The sequence below is a fragment of the Rhinoraja longicauda genome, chromosome 5, assembly GCF_053455715.1.
Source record: "Rhinoraja longicauda isolate Sanriku21f chromosome 5, sRhiLon1.1, whole genome shotgun sequence".
NCBI classification, from domain to species: Eukaryota; Metazoa; Chordata; class Chondrichthyes; order Rajiformes; family Arhynchobatidae; genus Rhinoraja; species Rhinoraja longicauda.
The window spans coordinates 13,772,723-13,788,407 of record NC_135957.1 but is presented as its reverse complement, the minus strand read 5'-3'; the positions used below and the strand labels follow the sequence as shown (position 1 = coordinate 13,788,407).

General features: G+C 42.2%; 1 protein-coding gene across 1 annotated transcript; it reads left to right on the top strand.

The window, feature by feature from the left end:
- The first annotated feature begins 5,050 nt into the window (after positions 1 to 5,050).
- klhl31 (kelch-like family member 31) lies at positions 5,051 to 14,715 on the top strand. The gene is made up of 2 exons (XM_078399999.1): positions 5,051 to 6,222; positions 13,983 to 14,715. The coding sequence occupies exons 1-2, from the start codon at positions 5,051 to 5,053 to the stop codon at positions 14,713 to 14,715; spliced, it is 1,905 nt and encodes a 634-aa protein (XP_078256125.1).
- Positions 14,716 to 15,685: the final 970 nt, after the last annotated feature.

The window sequence follows — 15,685 nt, the reverse complement described above, 5'->3', positions numbered from 1 at the left end:
TGCACCGGCCCGGCCCGGCCCAGCCCAGCCCCTTGCTTTAGGAGGGATAACGCGCAGAATCACAATCGTTCCCAGACAGACCCTCACTCAGCCAGTCCCTCGCTCCTCAGCTCCAGAGGGCACTCAGCACGCTGGCAACTTCTCTCGTAATCTTGGGAAGACTTCGTCACACGGGTAGGCTTTCAAACATTTATGACATTGACAGCCTGTATATTAATGCAACTTCCCCCCCCCCCCCTCCCCTCCAGACTTTGGGGAATATTGTACATTTATATCAGTAGGTTAATATCACTTTAACGTGTCAAGGTTAAACGGCTCAGCGTCGACTTCTTTGGCGTTAATTGTATTACTTCCAACTTGTAGATCTTTGAATTGTCAATATCGGAGATAGCCGTGGACATGTCACGTTAGGCTAAAACTATCAGTCAATTGCAAGTTTTGTGGTTGCCTTTCTATAACAATGTTTTAAATTAAGATCGGAATGCTAATTAAAATCTTAACTTAACGCACACGAGTCTGTGTATTCTATTCTGTTATTTAAGTAGGTATTAGTTTTGGGGTTTAAAACAGCTATTTTATACATATAAACGAATGAGCATGAATGAAATGTGGAACTTTACCCCCCCCCCCCCTCCCCCTCCCCCCTCCCCCTCCCCCAATAAGTTTTTGCCAGGACTGCAGTATCTTTATTTGAACCAATCTTAATATGGAAAACCCTGGGAGAGCTGCTGGAGTCTGAGCTGCCCGGTTGCTATTCCTGGAGCTGATTGATGTACATCAGCAGATGCAAAGAGGGAAGGAATGTGAGGCTTGAACTTTCAGCTCACTGGGCCTTATTCCTTTACCTGTCAGTCACCTCCATGTGTTCAATGTACTGCTAATCAGAGCCACTTTTTTTGTTGAAAAAATATCCTAAAGAGTTTTTTAAATGGTAAAAATTGTTGAATGCAATGATTTACATTATTAGATTAAGATGGTTTGGTAGCTTTTAAGTTGAGTTTAATGTCATATGCACAAGTTTGGTGAGGTGGAGGTTCAATCAAAATCTTGCTTGCAGCAGCATGACAGGGTAGGTAGATGCAGACAAACACATAAATGACACCAACAAATTACATAAAAGAGTGAATTTAAAAAACCCAGTACAAATACCTTATCTCGAACCATGTAGGGTTCTAGTTTGAAATCCAGCCTTCTGAATGTGATCTGTGACCACATCTTGCCCAAGTCATTGGGTTTCAAATTAAGTCCTGCTCCACAGACGTCAATACAAGGATCTATGATGAAGTCCCAATGTCGTTCTGAGTGACTGCCACAGTGCTTCAGCTGTTGCCTTCCAGAAGAGACCGACATTACACCAAGGCTCATCTGCTCGTTCCAGGTGGAAGAAAAAGATGCAATGAAACTATTTCAAAAATCACTCGGAGAGTTATCTCCTGGTGTATTGGCAAGTATTATTTCTCAATAACCCCCAAAGGTTCATGTTCAAAAGTCATAGGAGCAGAAGTAGGCCATTAGGTCCATCGCGTCTACTCCGCCATTCAATTGTGGTTCAGCTATCTTTCCCTCTTGACCCCATTCTCCTGCCTTCTCCCTATAACCCTTGACCCCACAATTAATCAAAGATCTGTCAATCTCCGTTGATTGTTAACATATGAGCATTTGACGGCACTGGGCCTGTACTCGCTGAAGTTTATAAGGATGGAAATTTACCGAATAGTGAAAGGCCTGGATAGAGTGGATGGGCTGAATTGCTTCATTTTGCTCCTATGATTTATGAACTTGCGGATGCAGTGTGCAAATTGGCTCCAGCATTCCTTACTTAATCAAGTGACCATGTCCCAAAGGAAATCATGTCGTCGACCTCCTCGTGGTGAGCCCTGTCAACTGACCTCGGTCAGGCGAACGACAACAAACAGAGACAGCAGAAATAACAACGAACAAACAACAACAGCTTGCAGCCCAAATGCAACCTCAGTCGCTGCAGCTTGGCGCCAACACGGAGCATGCGGCTATCTTAGGGCGGACACCTGCGGATGTTGAACCGGATGGCATCACCCTGCTGCAGCTGAATGCGGAAGGCCTCACCAAGGCGAAGACCACCATCGTTGAACACCTGCTACAGACCCACAAAGACACTGCAATCCTGCTCCAAGAGACTCACAAAAGTGACAGCTCCCATGTGAAGATCCCTGGTTATACCCTGGCCACCTGCACCCAGAGCGACACCCATGGGATTGCCACTTTTGTCTACAGCACCTGGAGGGCGTTACATAACTTCTGCTGCCTCAAATGCAAGAAGAAGAAAGGAAAGCATTTGGAAGTTGTTAAAGTTGTTAACCCTAATTTCGAAAGTTAACAATAATAGTTCTCATCATTTCAAACTGCCATAATCTTTAGGTATGAAATTGATTTAATAATTATATTCAGAACAAATTATTCAGGGACAGTTTCTAAGTTTCAAAATGCATACCTCTAGATTTGGGGACGATTTCTTCCCAGCTGTTATCAGGCAACTGAACCGTCCTCTCACCAACTAGAGAGCAGTCCTGACCTCCCATCTACCTCATTGGAAACCTTCAAACTATCTTAAATCTAACTTTACAGGACTTTATATTGCAACAAAAAGCTTTTCACTGTACCTCAGTACACATGATGATAACGATAATAATAAACTATATGTTTGAAAAAAAGTGGGTAAGGACAAATGTGAAAAATAGATGTGTGACTGTTAAAGGGGTCAATTTATGGAATAGTTGCAACAATGAATTAAAAGAGTGTGGTAATATGTGTAAATTCAAGAAAATGTTCATAAATATTATATTTGAAAGATACAAAATATGTGATCAGCACTGAGAAACGACTGACATGACAGAAATTATGGTTCTTGACTATATTTGTGTTTCTATGTTTTGTTTATCTGCTTCTGACTTATGTTGTGTTTTTTTAATTATATTTTGTTAAGTATTAAGGGTAGGCACAATAAGCTTGGCTTCTGCCTACACCTTTTTTTTGGTCAGAAAATATCATGTGTGATTATATTGTTTTATTTTTGATACAATGATTTCGTACTATTTAACTTTCACAACTTATGGTCAATCTGTTGCATTGTATTATTGACTGGAAAATAAATAAATAAGATGTATAAAAGACTATTGTGCTGACAGAAAAGTTGTATACGAAACTCTTATTTCTCAGAGCTGTTCTTAACTCATAGTTATGTTGCAGTGATTTGATAAAGAGTGAAAACAAGCCCAGCTTGCCCACACCAACAAAATGTACCATCTACACTGGTCCCACTTGCCTGTGTTTGGCCCATTTTCCGTTAAACCTGTCCTATCCATGTACCTGTCTAAATGTTTCTTAAATGTTGCAATGGTACCTGCCTCAACTACCTCCTCTGGCAGCTCGTTCCATACACCCATCACCCTTTGTGTAAAAAAAAAAAAGACCCCTCGGGTTCCACTTAAATCATTCCCCCCTCAACTTAAACTGACGTCCTCTGGTTCTCAATTCCCTTACATTGGGCAAGATACTGTGCATTTACTCAATCTATTCCTCTCATGATTTTATACACCTCTATAAGATCACCCCTTAGCCTCCTGTGCTCCAAGGAATAGAGTCCTAGCCTGCTCAACCTCTCTCTGTAGCTCAAGCCCTCATGTCCTGGCAACATCCTCATAAATCTTCTCTGCACCCTTTCCAGCTTGACAATATCTTTCCAATAACATGGTGCCAAAACTGGACACATTATTTTAAATATGGCCTCACCAACGTGTTATCCAACTGCAACATGACCTCCCAATAGTCTATACTCGCTGTGTGTAGGAAGGGACTGCAGGTGCTGGTTTTAACCAAAGATAGACACAAAAAGCTGGAGTAACTCAGCGGATCAGACAACATCTCTGAAGAAAAGGAATAGATGACGTTTCGGGTCAAGAGCTTATGATCTTGCTTGTGTCAGATAATCTGCAGATAAACTTATGAATTACCAATGAGCTTGTTTCATTTTCACCAACCTATGTTCTGGAAATACTCCCCAATGAAAATTGTGTAACAATGTTTTGTGTGTAAAGTCGGAAGGTTACTGGTTCAACATCAGCCAGGGAGAATCAATTACCAGCTGACACGCTGAAGACCAGCGAGTGGGTGAGCACTGTTGGAAATGCCACGTGTCGCCTTTTGGATCAGATGTGTCATTGATTCTGCCGCTTCCAGACGGATGCAAGCATTTCTTACCCCTAAGGACACCAGAAGTGTTCTTCCCAGTGACCCAGCCAGTGTTTTTCTCCCAATTAAACTCTTTAAAGTTGATTGTGTAGGAAGGAACTGCAAATGCTGGTTTAAACCGAAAATAGGCACAAAAAGCTGGAGTAACTCAGCGGGACAGGCATCATCTCTGAAGAAGTGTCTCGACCGAAAACGTCACCCATTCCTTCTCTCCAGAGATGCTATGGTGCCTGTTACTCCAGCTTTTTGTGTCTATCTTCATTAAAGTTGTTGACTGGACATTATCTCAAGGTGTTGGAGCATGGATCACATATTACCCATGTGGCCTCGGCACCCACGCTCTAAAAGTTCCCCAATTGTTGTATGACCCTTGGAGTAGACTTGAAGTGGTGATAGTTACTCTATAAGTTTTGGAACAAAGAACAAGATTTTACTTTATTATTGTCAAGTGTACCGAGGTACAGTGAAAAGCTTTTGTTTACGTGCTATCCAGTCAAAGAGAGGACTATGCATGAATACAATCAAGCTGTCCACAGTGAGCAGATAAGGGGTAAAACAACATTTCAATATGTGGTATGTCTACAGTTAGCAAACGTTTCCGTGCTATCCACTCAAAGAAAAGACTATGTATGAATACAATCAAGCTGTCCACAGTGCACAGATAAAGGACAAAGGGTGCAACAATATTTCAATATGTGCCATGTGTACAGTCTTAAGAGTTTTAAATATGTATGCTTTTAAATAGTGGATTATAGAATGACTTACTAAGTTCATAAATAAATATATGTGTTACAGATTGTGACTGTGACAGAGCCTTACAGTCATGGCACCAAAGAAGAAAAATATTAAAAAGAATAAAGCAGAAATTAAGGACACGACTGTTATTGTGGAAGAAAGTACGATCATCCATTTAAATGGCGTGAATGGCCTTGTAGACGGAGGCAATGGCTTTAGTTGTATTTCAACTGAGATTTCCAACTCATTCCACAGTTCCAGTCTCTTGGAAGCCATCAACAGAATGAGGCAAGAAAATTTTCTGTGTGATTTAACCATTTCCACAAAAACCAAGTCATTTGGGGTTCACAAAGTAGTGATGGCTTCTTGCAGCGAGTACTTCAGGAATATCCTGAAGAAAGACCCATCCACAAAAAAAATAGACCTCAATGAAATTTCTCCAGTTGGCCTCGTCACTGTCATCACTTACGCGTACAGTGGAAAGATCACGTTATCATTGTATACCATTGCGAGCACAATAGCAACAGCCAACCTACTCCAGATCAATTCTCTCCTGAAGATGTGCTGTGACTTTTTAATGCAGGAAATCAATGTTGAGAATTGCATGTATATCGCTAATATTGCAGAAACATACGGACTTAAAAGCACCAAGGAAGCGGCCCATAGATTCATAACTGAACATTTCCTAGAGTTTTCAGAAAGGGACCAGTTCTTGAAGCTAACGTTTGAACAAATAATGGAATTCATGCTGGATGATGCCTTGCAGTTACCTTCAGAACTTGCAGCATTCCAGATCGTAATGAAATGGCTGGATTTTGATAATAAAAGGGTGAAATTTGCAGCAGATTTACTAATCAGCATCCGGTTCGGTACCATTTCAGCGCAGGATCTGGTGAATTACGTTCAAACTGTGCCGAGAATGATGCAAGATTTAGAATGTCACAAGTTTCTTGTAGAAGCCATGAACTACCATCTCCTTCCCTATCAACAAAACACCTTGCAGTCGAGAAGGACAAAAGTTCGAAGTGGCCTTAAAGTTCTAGTTATCGTGGGCGGCCGTCAAGAGCTAACAGAAAAGTCACTCAGCAGGGATGTTATCTACAGGGATCCCGAACGGAATTGGAACAAACTGTCTGAAATGCCTTACAAGAGCTTCAATCAGTGTGTATCTGTGATGGATGGGTTTCTCTACGTAGCCGGAGGAGAAGATCAAAATGATGCCAGGAATCAGGCCAAACATGCCGTGGGCAACTTCTGCAGGTAATGATAGTCACTAGAAAGTAACTAAATATTTTAAATTTCGTAGGAATTTGTCCATGTTTCAACACACACGAGGAAGTTAAAAATGAATTGAAATTTTCTACCAAGCATTTTGGAATTGCATTTTATTTTGAAATATAATACTGGGATTTTGGGTCATGGAAATTTGCCCTCATGGGATTCACAAATCACTAGCAGGAAGTTTGGACATACTGAATAAAAAATTGTCGAGGAATTAATGTGAGGAAAACAAAACTAAATGAACACAAAACCCACAAGAAACAATAAATTCAGTCAATTTCTGTCAGGAGTCTGTGTTACGGACAATTGTGAAGGATATGTTTTCGGAACACCACTTATTCAGCATTACGGATCAAGGTTGTATTTCAGCATCGATTTTCAGCAACTCTCAACTTTGTTCAATGAGATTCCATATTTAACCCATCTTTAAAATAATTCAACATGGCCTGCCTCAGAGAGTGACGTTGTCCATGTCTATCGCTGTTTAGTTTTAGTTTAGTTTAGAGCTACTGTACAGAAACAGGCCTTCAGCCCACCGAGTCTAGCCGACCAGCGATCCCCGCACACCAGCACAATCCTACTCACACTAGGGACAATTTACAATTTACAGAGGTCAATTAGTCTACTAACCAGTACATCTTTGGAGTGTGGGAGGAAACCGGAGCACCCGATAAACCCACGCGGTCATGGGGAGAACGTACAAACACCATACAAACAGCATTCGTAGTCAGGATTGAACCTGTGTTTCTGGCGCAGTAAGACAGCAACTCTACCGATGTGTCACCATGCCGTGTGCAACTGCTACACCACCGTGTTTTACCCTTCATTGCCTACAGCAAATTCATGAAACTGGCCTATGATCGGTGAGGCCCAGCACTCTACTAGATTTTACATAAGGTACTTTCCGCTCCCTGAAGTACGACACAGTGGCGCAGCGGTAGAGTTGCTGCCTCATGGCACCAGAGATCTGGGTTCGATCCTGACTGCGGATGCTGTCCGTATGGAGTTTGTACCTTCTCCTGTGACCTGCTTGGCTTTTCTTCGGGTGCTCCAGTTTCCTCCCACACTCCAAAGACAGCGGGTTGTAGGTTAATAGGCCTCTGTAAATGAAATTGCCTCTAATGTGTCAGGAGTAGATGAAAAATTTGGTATTACATAACACAAAGGAAAGTACTAGTGCACGGGGTGATCGCTGGTTAGCGTGGACTTGGTGGGCCAAAGGGCCTGTTTCGTCACTATATATCTAAAGTAAAGTATAGACTAATGTAACTGGGCCAAAGGGTCTGTTTCCGCATTATCTCTAAACTAAACAAAGTGATTTGACATCTAACTAAGTCATAACTACCAGAAACACCAACTATCCAAATAATGACAGAACTGTAATGTTTGTGAATGTCTCCAACATTTTCCAGCACTGAAAGAAATTATTAACATACTAATTTTTATTAACAAACTAATCAAACATACTATCATGGTTTTTTTAACTATATGTTAATCCAGACGTACTAGAGGACAGAGGATCTAGGGAGACAGGAACTGAAAGAAATTTGCATTAGGCGAGAAATAGTATTGGGTAGACTGATGGGACTGAAGGCTGATAAATCCCCAGGGCCTGATGGTCTGCATCCCAGGGTACTCGAGGAGGTGGCTCCAGAAATCGTGAACGCATTTTGTGAATACCTTCGATTTGTACCAGCATCTGCAGTTATTTTCCTACGCATTGGTGATCATTTTCCAATGTTCAATAGATTTAGGATCAGTTCCTGTGGATTGGAGGGTAACTAATGTTATCCCACTTTTCAAGAAAGGAGCAAGAGAGAAAACAGGGCATTATAGACCAGTTAGCCTGACATCGGTGGTGGGGAAGATGCTGGATTCAATTATTAAAGATGTAATAACTGCGCATTTGGATAGCAGTAAAAGGATTGGTCCAAGTCAGCATGGATTTATGAAGGGGATATCCTGCTTGACTAATCTTCTGGAATTTTTTGAGGATGTGACAAGTAAAATAGATGAAGGAGAGCCAGTGGATGTAGTGTATCTAGACTTTCAGAAAGCCTTTGATAAGGTCCCACACGGGAGGTTGGTGAGCAAAATTAGAGCACATGGTATTGGGGGTAGGGTATTGACATGGATAGAGAATTGGTTGGCAGACAGGAAGCAAAGAGTAGGAATAAACGGGTATTCAGAATGGCAGGCAGTGGTGAGTGGAGTGCTGCAAGGCTCGGTGCTGGGGCCGCAACTATTTACAATATATATTAATGATTTGGATGATGGAATTAGAAGTAACACTAGCAAGTTTGCAGATGAAACAAAGCTGGGTGGCAGTGTGAACTGCGAAGATGATGTTCGGAGGTTGCAGAGTGACTTGGACAGGTTGAGCAGATGCATGGCAGATGCAGTATAATGTAGATAAATGTGAGGTTATCCACTTTGCCGGCAAAAACAAGGAGGCAGATTATTATCTCAATGGTGTCAGATTAGGTAAAGGAGAAGTGCAATGAGATCTTGGAGTCCTTGTACACCAGTCACTGAAAGTAAGCGTGCAGGTACAGAAGGCAGTGAAGAAAGCAAATGGCATGTTGGCCTTCATAATGAGAGGATTTGAGTATAGGAGCAAAGAGGTCCTTCTGCAGTTGTATAGGGCCCTGGACTATTGTCTAATTTTGGTTTTGGTCTAATTTGAGGAAGGGCGTCCTTGCTATTGAGGCAGTGCAGGTTAGGTTCATGAGGTTATTCCCTGAGATGGAGGGACTGTCATATAAGGAAAGATTGGAAAGACTGGACTTGTATTCACTGAGGTTTAGAAGGATGAGAGGGGATTTGAAAGAGATGTATAAAATTATAAAAGGACTGGACAAGCTAGATGCAGGAAAAATGTTCCCAATGTTTTGGGAGTCCAGAACCAGGGGCCACAGTCTAAGAATAAAAGGGAGGCCATTTAAAACTGAGGTGAGAAGAAACTTTTTCACCCAGAGAGTTGTGAATTTGTGGAATTCTCTGCCACAGAAGGCAGTGGAAGCCAATTCACTGGATGAATTTAAAAGAGAGTTAGATAGAGCTCCAGGGGCTAGTGGAATCAAGGGATATGGGGAGAAGGCAGGCACGGGTTACTGATTTTGGATGACCAGCCATGATCACGATGAATGGCGGTGCTGCCTCGAAGAGCCAAATGGCCTCCTCCTGCACCTATTTTCTCTGTTTCTATACTAAATATAGTAATTTAACCTACTATTGACAAATTAGAAAATGTTAAATATTTCTAGATAAAACACAAGTATTATTTTATCTAAATGCACTAAAAACAACGCTCTTAAGGCACTTTCTCTCTGCTGAAATGCCGATTCTATGCCGAGTTCAGATTCGCCAAGTCGTACCAGCTTCTCATTTTCACTCTACAAACAGCTAACAATGGCCTGTTTCCTTTATCATCGTTACTTTTTTGCATATATCTTTCATTCATTGTTCTTTATCTCTCCATATCACCGTCTATATCTCTCGTTTCACTTATCCCTAACCAGTCTGAAGAAGGGTCTCGACCTGAAACGTCACCCATTCCTTCGCTCCAGAGATGCTACCCATCCTGCTGAGTTACTCCAGCTTTTTGTGTCTTATATTCAGATTCATTGTTTGTCTTGCCAGCCATCTATCTGGAAGGGTGTTGTGACTCCACACGGAGTCAAAGTGCAATGGTGTTAACAATGATGCATGGATTGTCAGGAGGATCAGTACTTCCACAATCATTTGAACAGCCCCCAAAATGGATCTGGATTCTCCATCTGCACATCTCTGCTAAAACAAGTAGTGCACTGCTTTACTCTGGAAACCCTTATATAATTATTTTCATTAAATAGTTATTCTCTTTACAAATTTAACATTTGTACCATTAACATGTAACATTGAGACAATATAAGAAATGTATTCACTGTTTAATCATCTGTTTTTAAAATTTATTGCATTGGACCATTGAACATATCTATGTGAACATTGGCTTTAGACTATCAATTAGTCTCTCATTTAGAAATGGTGTTCTCTAACTAATGCACTTTAAAATGAAAATCCCATTTAATGAACCAATAAATGCTACGTTAAAGTTGAGTAAAATGCAGTACTGAACTATAAATGGACCATAATTTGCTGTCAAAGGAGAGGAACGGCTGTAAAGAACAGAGTTTAAAAACTTATGTACAATCATTTTATATTTACCTCACCGACTGCAGCGGCGTTCCCGATGTGCCCTCCTGTACATCGGTGAGACCAAGCGTGCACTCGGCAACCGTTTCACTGAACACTTGTGCTCGGTCCACCAAGTCCTGCTGGATCTCCCGGTTGCTGACCATTATAACTCCCCTTCCCATTCCCACACTAACCTTTCTGTCCTGGGCCTCCATTGTTAGAGTGAGGCCACACACAAACTGGAGGAACAGCACCTCATATTCCACTTGAGTAGCTTACAACCCAATGTTGTATGAACGTTGAGTGATTCAATTTTAGGTAACCTCTCACCAGCACCTACAGTTCTTTGTTTCTGTATTTACTTTGTCATCGATAGTTAAATGTTTTAAATAATTTTTAATTACTGGAGTTGAAGTTGCATTGTGTTCTTTTTTTAATTGACTCATAATTATTGTTTGAGACATTTCTGAATTAGTGGGACATTCGTGGGGTAGCACGGCGGTGCAGCGGTAGAGTTGCAGCCTTACAGCGCCAGAGACCTGGCTTCGATCCTGCTTTCTATATGGTTTGTAGGTTCTCCCCGTGACCCCATGGGTTTTTTCCCATCCTTCCTGTATTTCAAAGAAGTATGGGTTTGTAAGTTAATTGGCTTTGCTTAAATTGTCCCTAGTGTGTAGGATAGTGTTAGTGTACGGGGTGATCGCTGGTTGGCATGGACTCGGTGGGCCAAAGGGCCTGTTTCCACACTGTATCTCTAAAGTCTAACGCTTTAAGGCTTTTATAATGCACTGCGATGCTGAAACACACAATATTAGACAAAAGCTTGTGAATCACTGAAAAACTGCCACATAAAACAAAATTGATGTGTACTTAGAATAAATAAGATATCCTGACACCTGACACCCATACTAATCAAGAATGTGTCCTTCTCTGCCTTAAAAATATCCATTGATGTGGCCTCCACAGCCTCTGTGGCAATGATTCACCACCCTCTGACTAAACAAATTCCTCCTTATCTCCTTTCAAAAGGTACGTCCTTTTATTCTGAGGCTGTGCCCTCTGGTCCTACACCCTCCCACTCATGGAAACATCCTCTCTACATCCACAATGCCGATTTACATCTTTAAACTAAACTAAACTAAAAAGATTCAAAATGCTGGAGTAACTCGGCGGGTCAGGCAGTATCTCTGGAGAGCATGAATAGAGACTGTGGTGAGGGGAGGTGCAGAAAGCTGGAAGGGAAGTGGGGACAAGATGCATCTTGGCAAGTGATAGGTGGATACAGGTGAGGGTGGGGGTTGATTGGCAGATGGTTGGACAAAGACCAGAGATGAAAAGACAAAGTGTGAGATAAGGATAGGAGAGGAACAAATTTTGAAGCCAGGGGAATGAATATTGGTGGAAGAGAACAGGGGGGATGGAGGAGGCGAGAAATGGGTATGAAATCAAGTGGGGCACAAGGGGGAGAAAAGGAGGAAAGGGTGGAGAAGGGAGGGGAGTTGTTTGTAGGTGAGTTACTTAAAATTGGAGAATTCAATGATCATACCATGGGATCCAAGGAGAGATAGCTGAATAGACAGCAAATTGACTTCATGGAAGGAAGCAGATGGTGAAAGGTTGCTTCTCGGACTGGAAGCCTGTTTCTCGTTGTGTGCCTCAGGGTTCGGTGCTGGGCCCATTACTGTTTGTCATCTACATCAATGATTTTGATGAGAACATAACCAAGTTTGCTGATGAGACAAAAGTGGGTGGTTTTGCAGATAGTGAAGATGATTGTGAAAGATCGCAGCAGGATCTGGATCGATTGGCCAAGTGGACTGAGGAATGGTTGACAAGGGCAGGACCTTCATAGTAAATGGTAGGCCTCTGGGGAGTGTTGTAGAGCAGAGGGATCTAGGAGTGCAGGTGCGTGGTTCCTTGAAGGTTGAGTCGCAGGTAGATAAGGTGGTCAAAAAGGCTTTTGGCGTTTTGGCCTTCATCAGTCAGAGTATTGAGTACAGAAGTTGGGAGGTCATGTTGCAGTTGTATAAGACGTTGGTGAGACCGCATTTAGAGTATTGTGTTCAGTTCTGGGCACTGTGTTATAGGAAAGATATTGTCAAGCTTGAAAGCGTTCAGAGAAGATTTACCAGGATGTTGCCAGGACTGGAGGGTCTGAGCTATAGGGAAAGGTTGAGTAGGCCAGGTCTCTATTCCTTGGAGCACAGGAGGATGAGGGATGATCTTTTAGAGGTGTATAAAATCATGAGAGGAATAGATCTGGTAGATGCAAATAATCTCTTGCCCAGAGTTGGGGAATTGAGGACATAGGTTCAAGGTGAAGTGGAAAAGATTTAATAGGAATCTGAGGGGTAACTTTTTCACACGAATAGTGGTGGGTGTATGGAACAAGCTCCGAGAGGAGGTCGTTGAGGCTGGGACTATGCCAACATTTAAGAAACCGTTAGACAGGTACATGGATAGGACAAGTTTGGAAGGATATGGACCAAGCTCAGGCAGGTGGGACTAGTGTAGCTGGGACATGTTGGCCAATGTATGAGCAAGTTGAGCCAAAGGCCCTGTTTCCACACTGTATCACTCAATGACTCTATTAGGTTGTACATTACCCAAGTGGGGACTATGAGGACTTTAAGTACCTTGTTCTCTCATATTTTCCACTTGTATCTGTTTCCTTTAGTATTTTGAAGTATATCTACAGTATCTTCTCTTAAATGAACTTCATGGCTTATCGTCCACTATCTTCTGTGGTGGAAACATTCACAGGCTCTGAGTGAAGAAATCTCTCCTGATTTTGGTTCCAATTGGTTAACTTCATAACTCTTCAGCAAAAGAATTAGGGTATGTTCGTGGCCCATTAAAATTTCATATCAAGAGTTCATTATTTTCTTCAAATGTGGAAAGCAAGTATTTACGGAAGATCAAAATCAATTCATGCAGACGATAGCTTTAATTTAAGAAGTGTAGGAAGGAAAGCAGATGCTGGTTTACACCAAAGATTGGCAGAAAGTACTAGAATAACTCAGCAGATCGGGCAGCGTTTCTAGAGAAAAGGAAAAGGTGACGTTTCAGGTCGAGACACTTTTTCGTACTCTGAGGAGGTTAATTTGAAAATTAGCTCAGCTATTAACTAATCTTCTGACCTTAAATGAACTGTATTCAATGTTTCTTCACTATTTTCTATCAATGTTATTAAAAGCGATGACAGGCCCTTCGACCCACCGTAACCGCGCCACCCAGTGATGTCCTTGTGCACGAACACTATTGCAAACCCTATAGACAATTTACAATTTTTAATTGAAGCCAAATTAACCTACAAACCTGCACGTCTTTGGAGTATGGGAAGAAACTAGAGCACCTGGGGAAAACCCACGTGGTCACAAGGGAGAACGTACAAACTCCGTACAGAAAGCACCTGTAGTCAGGATCGAACCGAGGTCTCTGGCGTTGTAAGGCAGCAACTCTACCTCTGCACCACTGTGCCACGGTGGTTTGAGAATACTTGAGAAAATATCATGAAATTTGGTTATATGTGTATTTGCATTTGCTTTTATTTTTTTTTCCAGGTACGACCCACGATTCAATACTTGGATTCACCTGGCAAGCACGATCCATAGACGTACCCACTTCAGCCTAAATGTTTTCAATGGTTTAATCTTTGCAGTTGGGGGCAGGAATTCAGATGGTCTCCTTGCTTCTGTCGAATGCTATGTGCCAGTAACCAACAAATGGCATCTTAAAGAGCCTTTGGAGGTGCCCAGGTGCTGCCATGCCTCTGCTGTGATAGATGGGAAAATCCTGGTTACTGGGGGCTACATCAATAACTTGTACTCCCGCTTGGTGTCGGCCTACGATGCCTCAGCAGACAGTTGGCAAGATGCGGCTAACCTGAGCACACCCAGAGGATGGCACTGCGCCATCTCGCTCTTAGACCGTGTGTACGTGTTGGGTGGGAGTCAGCTCGGGGGTCGCGGTGAGAGGATTGACGTGCTTCCGGTTGAATGTTACAGCCCTCGCACCGGGCAGTGGTGCTACGCTGTTCCTCTCCGTCTTGGCGTCAGCACTGCCGGTGTTACGAATCTTGACAATAAGATCTATGTAGTGGGCGGGTGGAATGAGGCGGAGAAGAAATATAAGAAATGTATCCAGTGTTTCAACCCAGATCTCAATGAGTGGGCAGACGAAGGAGACCTCCCGGAGGGGGTAGTGGGCCTATCCTGCTGTGTTTTCACCATGCCTAGACAAAGGTCACAAGAATCCAGGACCAGTTCCGTTTCATCAGTTCCAGTCAGTATCTGATTAGGAGGAGAACGTTTTGCACCAATGCCAAAATTGCACAGAAATGCTTGGCCTTAAATTAACAATTAAATCAGGGTTCATTATTGGATGCAAAAGATTTTCTGAATTGGATTATTAAGGAACCATTGAGAGGCAGATCATTGCTTTTGAAAGGTGTACATATCGTAATGCTGTGTTCGAAGTAGTTGTTTGCGAGGGGGGGTGAAGTCTCAGTGGTGCGACTCAGCATGGTATGCAGCGATAGGTACCAGTAGTCAGAAGGTCATTCAACTCTAGCCAAGAATACAGCATTCATTTAACAACCCAACCTTTTATAAAACTTGGAAATTTTTATTAGAAACATAGAAACATAGAAAATAGGTGCAGGAGTAGGCCATTCGGCCCTTCGAGCCTGCACCGCCATTCAATATGATCATGGCTGATCATTCAGCTCAGTAGCCTGTACCTGCCTTCTCTCCATACCCCCTGATCCCTTTAGCATAAAGGGCCACATCTAACTCCCTCTTAAATATAGCCAATGGACTGGCCTCAACTACCTTCTGTGGCAGAGAATTCCACACACTCACCACTTACAGTCGAGTCATACCTTACAATTGTAGTTTTGTAAAATTTCCTTGAAAAAGGTTAAGTTTATTTTCAGTATCTACTGAAATGAGCTGATGTGTAACTTTAACAGGACAATCCAAATTACTGACAGATTTTTGGTGGAAAACCTTTAGGAAGTCACTTAATCTTTAAAATCTTGGTCCTTGTTCTTATCAAACATTTTTTTTGCATCTTCCATTTATTTGCCAGAGACAAACTGGTCTTTGTTTCTTTGGCGTGAGGCATGTTAGCCGCCTTTTGGTGCCAAGGTAAGGAAGGAGTTGGTCAGGCACAAATAATGGAACCCCGTAGAGAATTTGGTGAAGTTACTGAGTGATTCTTGGTGGCAGACGTTTAGGAAATGTGGCAGCCAAACTTGACAATT